Source organism: Suricata suricatta, chromosome X (assembly GCF_006229205.1).
Source record: "Suricata suricatta isolate VVHF042 chromosome X, meerkat_22Aug2017_6uvM2_HiC, whole genome shotgun sequence".
In the NCBI taxonomy this organism is placed as follows: Eukaryota; Metazoa; Chordata; class Mammalia; order Carnivora; family Herpestidae; genus Suricata; species Suricata suricatta.
The window spans coordinates 92,072,383-92,082,168 of NC_043717.1; the positions used below are offsets into that span (position 1 = coordinate 92,072,383).

The 9,786-nt window shown below is 37.8% G+C and overlaps 1 protein-coding gene across 4 annotated transcripts in view; it reads left to right on the top strand.

Annotated features, from left to right (window-relative positions):
• SLC25A14 (solute carrier family 25 member 14) overlaps nucleotides 1-9,786 on the top strand; it is a 32,750-nt gene that overhangs the window by 8,844 nt on the left and 14,120 nt on the right. For all 4 annotated transcript variants that reach the window (XM_029930019.1, XM_029930020.1, XM_029930021.1 and 1 more), the window contains 2 exons: nucleotides 1,347-1,441; nucleotides 2,892-2,977. In XM_029930019.1, coding sequence (XP_029785879.1) covers nucleotides 1,347-1,441; nucleotides 2,892-2,977 — 181 coding nt within the window. The remainder of the gene's footprint in view (nucleotides 1-1,346; nucleotides 1,442-2,891; nucleotides 2,978-9,786) is intronic.

Consider the following 9,786-nt stretch of genomic DNA (forward strand, 5'->3'; position numbering starts at 1 on the left):
TCTCTGCCCCTCCTCTCTCATGCTCTGTCTCTCTCTGTATCAAAAATAAATAAAACATTTAAAAAAAATGAATTGGGAAGTATTCCCTTTTTTTTTCTGGAAGAGATATTGAAGGATTAGTATTGACTTTTAAATGCTTGGTAGAATTCCCTAGTGAAATTGTCTGGGCCTAGAGACTTTTTGGGGGGAACTTTTAAATTACAAATTAAAATGTTTTAATCATGAGACTATTCATATTATTTCATCTTTTTTTGATGATGCCCATATTTTTATCTATTTCATCTTGATTGAGTTTTGGTAGTTTGTAGTTTTTGAGGAATTAGTCCATTTCTTCTGAGTTGTTGAATTTATGAGCATAAAGTTGTTTATCCTTTTAATGGCTGCAGTTTGTAATGCTGTTGCTTGTTTCATTCCTGATATTGGTGACTTTCATATTCTCTCTTTTTATTACTGTGAGCCTTGCTAGAGGTTTATCAATGTTATTGTTTTGTTTTTTTCAAAAGCTTTTTGTTTCATTGATTTTTCTCTATTTTTCTGTTTTAAATTTTATTAATTTATGATATTTATTATTTCTTCCCCTCTGCTTGCTTTGGGTTTATTTTGCTCTTCTTTTTCTAGTTTCTTGAGTTAGAAACTTAGATTGTTGATTTGAGACTTTCCTTCCTTTCTAATGTAAGCATTTTGTGACATAAATTTCCCTCTCAGCATTGCTTTGGCTGTGTTTTGGCTGTGCCTCACATATTTTAATAGGTTCATTTTCATTTTCATTCAGTTCTATGTATTTTTAAAATTTCCTTTGAGGCTTCCTGTGAACCATGGATTATTTAGAAATGTGTTGTTTGATTTCCAAGTGTTTGAAGGTTTTCCTTATTGCTTTCTAGTTTGATTCCATTAGAGTCAGAGAACATATTCTATATGATTTCAGTTCTTTTAAACTTGTTGAGTTTTCGGGTGCCTGGGTGTCTCAGTCAGTTAAGTGTCTGACTCTTAATTTTGGCTCAGGTCATGATCTCATGCTTACAGGTTTGAATCCTGTGTGGAGCTCTGTGCTGACAGCACAGAGCCTGCTTGAAATTCTCTCTCCCTCTCTTTCTGCCTCTCCCCTGAACTTGCTCATTCCCTTGCTCGCTCTCTCAAAATAAATAAACTTAAAAAATTTCTTGAGTTTTGTTTTATGATCCAAACGGGCTGTCTCTTGGTGAATGTTCCACAGTGCTTGAACAAATGCATATTCTGAAGTTAGTTGAGTGGAATGAGGTGAGTAATGGAAATGAGTACACTATCTAGATATGTATAATCTGCAAATGCATGTTGAGCATAATTGACTTTTTCTTTCTTTTTGGCAGAATTGCTCCTGCTTTACTAAGACAAGCATCATATGGTACCATCAAAATTGGCATTTACCAAAGTTTGAAGAGATTATTTGTAGAACGTCTAGAGGGTCAGTATAGATTCCTTCTCTTTTGGGGATAATAGAGAGATTATCAAAATCATGCTTAATGAGAAGCATTCATCATGGGATGCTTGAGAGTGAGTGATCGTCATTGCAAGGACAAAGCAAGTTCATACTGACTTAGGATTAATTCTTGCAGAAGTGAAAGGTTCCTGGTCATCACAGAGGGAACATGGACAAGTTTGTCCAGAAAATTAATGCTGTCTTCATCAACAAAAAGACCTTAACTATGAACAGTTCTGTTGATGACAATTTTGATAAGCTTTTTTTTAGATGGAGTAATTTTAGAGTATTCTAGATTCTGTTGTACCTGGGGCCACTTTACCCACATTCAGCATTATTATATGTCTCTGTGTTTGCTGCTATAGCATTTCTAACCTGATACTGTTTTAAATGGTTATTTTACCACAGGTTGTTGTATGGTTGGGGATAGCTGGCGAGCCTTTTGATTAGTAATATCCTTTGAATTACTTGATTGTCCTAAATTGACTTTTTCTGGAGCCGCCTCTTGAGAATTCTGAAGGATTTGCTTCCGAAAATACTTTTCTTTCACAGATGCTTCACTTGGGTTTACCTAGTTTCTGTTTGTAGGCTCTTCATGGTAAGGAGGCATGGTGAAGATGGAATTTTCATTTTACAACATTATGGTCTGTTTCTTCTTTTTTTTTTGGTTGAGTGTATTTAGTTTCAAATGACTAGTTTTTTACATTTGAACTACAGAAACCTGTAAATAAATAGAGGTCAGTAGATAACAAGGCCAGTCAAAATTAATATTTAAATAATTTATTTCTGTTACCTGTAAGTTTTTTACCTTTTAAAATTCTGTTGCTAGGTCTTAGAGTTGATGGTGATTCTCCAGAAAAAGACTTAAAAGATTTTCTTTAGGTGTTTGAAATGATTGAGGAACAAATACCACATTCTCAATTTATGTGGCTTATTGCCATTTGCTTTATACAGAATAATAGGACATGTTCTAGTGTCCTTTAGCACTCATAGGTCTAACAGGAGAAACCGAATGGAGGACCAGGGGAAGGGAAGGGGGAAAGAGAGTTGGGGAGAGAGAGGAATGCAAAACCTGAGAGACTATTGAATACTGAAAATGAATAGAGGGTTGAAGGGGGAGGGAGAAGGGGAAGGAAGGAGGTGGTAATGGAGGAGGGCACTTGTGGGGAAGAGCACTGGGTGTTATATGGAAACCAGTTTGACAATAAACTATTAAAAAGAACCACCTTTAAAAAGTGATATATGTTTTATAATTGTTATGTTTCAATGCTGATATGGGATCTAGAAATATGTGAGTTTTTTAATGTTCATAAGTTTTGTGGTTCATTTCTTACAGTCACTTCTCTGCCCAGGGTTCCCTTCTTCTGAAAGATCAGTACTTTGTTCTCAGAAATTAGTACTTAATACGAGCAGAATTTTTTTTTTCGTTTTACAGATGAAACTCTTCTAATTAATATGATCTGTGGGGTAGTGTCTGGAGTGATATCTTCCGCTATAGCCAATCCCACTGATGTGCTAAAGGTAAGAGAGGTCTGGTAGCATTGGATGTATGCAATGTGATATGAAAAGAGCGTGAACTTTGAGTCAGATCTCCTCTTTGTCACTTGCCAGCTGTAAAACCTTCAGCAAATCACTTAACTGTTAATCCTTGGTTTCCTCATTTGTCAAATGAAGATAATTTAGTACTTATTGCATAGGTTTGTTTAGGATTAGAGATAATGTATGTAAACTGCCTATCATACTTGGTAGATTGTAGATGCTCAGTAAATAGTAGTCAATTTATTATGATTGTATTAACCCATTGGTTTTTAGAGTATGCAAAACTGTATAAGATTCTTTCCAAGGACTATGTAATTTTAAGGGAATCAGTTTTCAGATACCTTATTTCCATTTATATTCTTCCAAAATTGATCTGAGAAAGAATTTGTGTTTTTATTTTTAATAGTTCTTTTCCCACTTTACAAAAGAGGGGCGCCTGGGTGGCTCAGTCGGTTAAACGGCCAACTTGGGCTCAGGTCATGATGTCACGGTTTGTGAGTTTGAACCCCGCGTCAGGCTCTGTGCTGACAGCTTAGAGCCTGAAGCCTGCTTTAGATTCTGTTTCCTTCTCTCTCTGCCCTTCCTCTGCTCATGCTCTGTCTCTCAAAAATAAATAAAAAAATTCTTTTAAAAGTCCCCCAAAACAAAAGAAAGACATACTCCCAACCCATTTTTTTAAAGATAACACAGATTTATTATTTTACAGCTTTAGAGGTCAGAAGTCCTAAAGCCAAGGCATCAGCAGGACCTCATCCCTTCCGGAAGTCCTAGAAGCAGATCCATTGCTTTTTCTCTTCCCAGATTCTAGAGGCTGCCTGGATGCCCACTGCCCCGTTTTGGCATTGCCTTGACTACTGCTTCTGTCTCAGATCTCCTTTTCAGACTTCCACTTTTCTATCTCCCTCCTCTAAGGACCCTTGCAGTTAACTGGCCCACCTGGATAATCCATTTAAATATCAGTAGGGTATACTGACTAGTGGTGTAACCTCGGGTAACCAAACAAAGGGGTAAATCAAAATACAGTTTTTGGAGAAAACTCCTTTAATAGCTAATTGAGGTGCCTTAGTATATAATGCATCTGTCTTTTCTTGTCTTACCTATATTTCCATTAAGGATGAGATTTGGCTTTTAAATGGCATATTTTGGTTTGTGGTGGGATATTGTGAATTCAGAACTAGAACAGTATAGGTTAGTGGTGTTGATTTTTAAAAATATAATTGGATTTCTTTCAAATTTTATCAAAACACAGGATGAAACATTTATTTTATAATATCAGTCTTCATCTTATTTTTATCTTACAAAATGGTAAACAGTTTCTACATAATAACTTATTTAGACTTATGTTTAATTAAAAGCACTAAATATATGATTATAATGTGTGAGGGGGTGCCAAGTTTTTGAAAGTTATTTTAGGGGGAATGTGAGAAAAAAAGAGGACATAGGCACTATTTATTTGAAACCATAGTTGGCTAGGTTAGTGAAAGAGATCTATTGCAGTTCAGAGCGTTTTGAGAACCAAGAGAGTGACATGAAAAACAGCACACATGAAAGGAACCACTGATGGTTGATGGGGAGAAGATATGAAATGATCTTTATAGGTTAAATTGAGAGTAATGTAGCTACAGGATTTTTATCACTTTAGATTTACAGAGTAAGTATTTGTGAAGACAATTGATTATATACTAAATCTCTAAAATATTTTCAATATAATTACACCTGACCTATTCAAGAACAATTATACTTAACTCCCTGAAGCTTCCTTTCTTATCCATGTGGATCCCAGATTAATCACCTAAGTGATTCACTTCAATTTCCTGTCTGGTACAATTACAACCATTGACCCATGCTATAATTTGCCTTTTCCTTTCTTATACCTGTGGGTAGCGCTGAAGGAACTGAGGTGGGGTGAGTCACAAACTTAGACTGTGATGGTACCAACCTAGGATCTATGATCACAGTTGGGCTGTTCAATTTTTTCATATATCCTTGGACATCTCTGTCTCTGATCTACTATGTGTTGCTTCCTTGCCTTTGTATATATAGCTGTCTTTCTGACTGTGATGCCTTTTCCCCCTTTCCTCATGAATTTATCCTTCAGAGCTGCTCAGGAACAGGGCCAGGTCTAGGATGAGACAAATGAGGTGCTTCTTGTGGACGCAAAATGGAAGGGGGCACAAAACAAAACCACCTCAGTAATCAAGAGAGAGAACATTTTTTGCAATATTTTTCAAAAATTAAAATGAATGCAAATTATTCATGATGAATAAAGTAATCAATATTTTGTATAATTCATCTCACGTCACCCTAATCTCACCCTGTTGGATCCTGTCTTTAAATTTTTCATATTTAGTTCATTGTGGATTTTTGTGCATTCATTTTCATGTCTTGAAATACTGCATTATTATTTGCCTGGATTCTTGAATTTTTTTGAGTCCCCATTCTACATTTTATGCCAGAGGATAGGGCCATAGTTGCCTCACATTAGTCCCAGCCCTGCTCAGGAATCACCTCCTTAAAGAAGTCTCCTACTTATCATAGGATATTTGTAGTTTTGATTTATCTTTGTAATAGTTTCTATTCCGATTTAATTGAATATAGGTTTTTATTTCAAAACTCAGTAGTCGCAGTTGACTTTCCACATAAAAACATGCTGTTGTCTCCTGTTTACTGGATTTACTGAAACCTAGAGTTGTGCATCCTGAAAATCAGGCCTAAATTTGGGCCACTAGTATTTAGCAACTGGCTACTATGATTCTGTATGTGCAGTCAACGGGGAATTGTACCAAATATTTCATGTGGCTTTTTCTTAAAATTTTTATTCATTTTTAAATATTTCTTTGTTTTTGAGAGAGAGAGAGAGAGAGAAAGGATGTGAATGCAAATGCAAGCTGGGGTGGAGCAGAGAGAGAGGAAGACAATCTGAAGTAGGTTCTGTACTGTCAGATCAGAGTTCAATGCAGGACTTGAACTCATGAATGGAGAGATAATGACCTGAGCCAAAGTCAGATGCTTAACAGACTGAACCACCCAGTCACCCCACCTAATCACATTTTTTTTCCTGTCACTTAAGAACTTTTTATTTTTTAATTTTTTTCCCTTACAGTTATTGTCAAGTTGGTTTCCATATAACACTCAGTGCTCATCCCAACAAATGCCCTTCTCCATGGTCATCACTCCCCTTGCCCTCTCCCCTAGCCCCATCAGCCCTTATTTTGTTCTCAGTATTCAAAAATCTCTCATGGTTTGCCTCCCTCCCTCTCCCCAACTATTTTTTCCACTTCCCCACCCCCATGGTCTTCTGGTAAGTTTCTCCTGTTCTACTTATGAGTGAAAACATACGGTATCTGCCCTTCTCTGCTGGATATTTCACATAGCATAACACCATCGAGTTCCATCCATATTGCTACAGATGGCCAGATTTCATTCTTATTGTCATGTGGTATTCTATTGTATAGATAAACTACATCTTCTTGATCTACTCATCAGTTGATGGACATTTAGGCTCTTTCCATGTTTTGGTTATTGTTGACAGTGCTGCTATGAACATTGGGATACATGTGCCCCTATGCATCAGCACTCCTGTATCCCTTGGGTAAATTCCTAGCAGTGCTGTTGCTGGGTCATAGGGGAGTTCTATTGCTAATTTTTTTAGGAACCTCCACATTGTTTTCAGAGGGGCTGCACCAGTTTATATTTCCACCAACAGTGTAGGGGGGTGCCCGTTTCTCCACATCCTCGCCAGCATCTATAGTCTCCTTTGTTCATTTTAGCCACTGACTGGCGTGAGGTTGTATCTCAGTGTGGTTTTGATTTGTATTTTCCTGTTGATGAGTGATGCTGAGCATCATTTCAGCATCACTCATGTGTCTGTAGGCCATCTGGATGTCCTCTTTGTAGGAGTGTCTGTTCATGTCTTTTGCCCATTTCTTCACTGGATTATTTGTTTCTTGGGTGTGGAGTTTGGTGAGTTCTTTATAGATTTTGGATACTCCCCCTTTATCTGATATGTCATTTGCAACTATCTTTTCCCATTCCGTTGGTTGTCTATTAGTTTTCTTGATTGTTTCCTTTACAGTGCAGAAGCTTTTTATCTTGATGAACTCCCAATACTTCATTTTTGCTCTTGATTTCCTTGCCTTTGGAGATGTGTCAAGTAGGAAATTGCTGCGGCTGAGTTCAAGGAGATTGTTTCCTGCATTCTCCTCTAGGGTTTTGATGATTTCCTGTCTCATATTCAGATCCTTCATCCTTGTTGAGTTTATTTTTGTGTATGGTGTAAGAGAGTGATTTAGTTTCATTCTTCTGCATGTTGCTGTCCAGTTCTCCCAGCACCACCTGTTAAAGAGACTGTCTTTTTTTCCAATGGATACTATTTCCTGCTTTATCAAAGATTAATTGACCGTACATTTCTGGGTCCAATTTTGAGTTCTCTATTCTATTCCATAGGTGGTTCCATACAAATGTTAGGATAGTTTGTTCCAGCTTTGAGAAGAATGCTGGTGCACTTTTGATTGGGATTGCATTGAATGTGTAGATTGCTTTGGGTAGTAATGACATTTTAACAATATTTATTCTTCCAATCCATGAGCATGGAATGCTTTTCCATTTCTTTGTGTCTTCAATTTCCTTCAAAAATTTTCTATGGTTTTCATCATAGAGATCTTTTATATCTTTGGTTAGGTTTATTCCTAGGTATTTGATGATTTTTTGTTCAATTATGAATGGGATCAGTTTCTTGATTTCTCTTTCTGCTGCTTCATTATTGGTGTAGGAAAATGCAACTAATTTCTGTACATTGATTTTGTACCCTGCGACATTGCTGAATTCATGGATCAGTTCTAGTAGGCTTATGGTGTAGTCTGTCAGGTTTTCCATGTAGAATATCATGTCATCTGCAAAAAGTGAATTCTTTAGCTGTCATTTCTTCCTGGAATTTCTTTAGAAGAGTCATTTTGGCTAGCTTTCTGTCTCTTGTCAGTTTTAAAAGCTTGTTATGTGCTCTGCACCTGGGAGTTCTGCTATATTAAAGGAGACTCATTGACTGTCCATGGCCTTTCTGTTCTGGAAGATTTCTTTCAATGGTGTCCCTTGGTCTCTCTTGTTGTGCCTTTGGTTGTTTTATTTCCTAACTCAGTGATATTTGGGACTCTCCATCATGTGTACTTTGGCTTGTTTCTTGAGGTAGCCCTGGAAAGGAAAACAGATAGACAAACACACAGGGAACAAAAGCATGCAAACGCACAGACAAATCAAACAAACAAGCAAACTAAAAGAAAAAAAAAAGTAAAGAAAATCAAAATAAAAACAACAAAAGACAAAGGGCAATCTAAAAGCATAAAACTGGAAATCCCAGCTACAAGTGAAGGGCAGGGTGGAGGCAGTGCTGATGGAAGAGCATATACAAAGAGAGAAATGACGGGGGTGGGGAGAAAGAGAAATTGAACATTGACAAGGCAGAGAGACTAAAAGTTTAATTCAGAGAGAGAAAAAGGAGAAAATGGTAGGAGGCAAGCAGAAAGAAATGAAGATAATGTTACCCATAGAAACTATATAGTTTGATTATTCCAGAGAGAGAAAGGAGGGTAATGATGGAGTTGTAGAATATGCATCAAGAGAATGGATTAAATATGACTGTTTAAGCAAACCAATATCCAGAGTGCCCAGTTCAGTGGAGGGGAGAGATAAGAATGAGATAAGGGAAAATATATCTGAATAGCAAGAATTGATCTAGAGCTAATCATGGCAATGCATCAATGTTGGTCTTGCCCCAGGCTCTGGTTAAAAAAAAAAAAAAAGCTCTGCAGTGTAGATATGTGAGGTTTGGTGTAGGCAGTTCTCCCCTCCACTGTGGATTCTGCAGGCCACTCCCTGAGGCCTTGCCTTGGTGGTTGTGGGGAAAATAATGACGGTGCCCCAGGCCCTTCCTGAACCAGGTGTGGCAAATCACTCTTTTGTGTCTGATCTTCCTGTGTCTTGGATGTAGCCAAGGTGGTTCGTGTTCAATGTCCCGTGACCCGCTTCGTTTCCAGATCTTAGTCTGTGAGCTTTAAGGATACCTCTGGAAATGTAATCCCGCAGGCCGGGGCGGGGTGGGGGGGGGGTCTTCTTACCGGAGATCGAGTAGGGGGAGTAGGGAGCAGTTCCTCCTGGTGCTGACTGGGACTAGGACACCCAGCCCAAAGAAAGCACACAGTTAGAGATAGGATCTCTCTCTGAATGCCCTGCAGTTAGAGATGGGATGATAGCATCCTTCTCCATCTGGGGGCGAGTTTTTTTGTCTTCTCCAGGGATAGCTCTATGAGTAGTTTTAGCCACTCTTTCTCTTCTCCTCATCTCTCAGCGGAGGGGGCTCCCTCCCCTCCACGCCTCTGGGTCCTGGGCCACTTTTATCTTCCCCAGTTCGCAATCCCGCACCTATGAGGCTGTCTTCTTCCGTAGACTCTGTCTCTTTTCCTCCCAGACTCCTGCGGTTCAGTGTCCTGCGGCTTCAGCCCTTCTTTGTTTGAGAGATGTGAGCGGCAAGTACAGAGCTCCCTATTTCTCCACCATCATACCTCCTCCCAACCAATCACATTTTATTTTATTTTATTTATTTTTTTATTTAAAAATTTTATTTTTTTTACTTTATAAAGTTTCATATTTTTTTAACATATGCAATTATTTTCCATCATTTACAATACAGTAGTTGCAATGACACTCCAAACAGAAAAGCAAAGTAAAAAATCAAAACACCAACTTCTGTTTCATGTAATTAGACTTATACAGAAATTAGAAGGTTAAGTAACAACTAG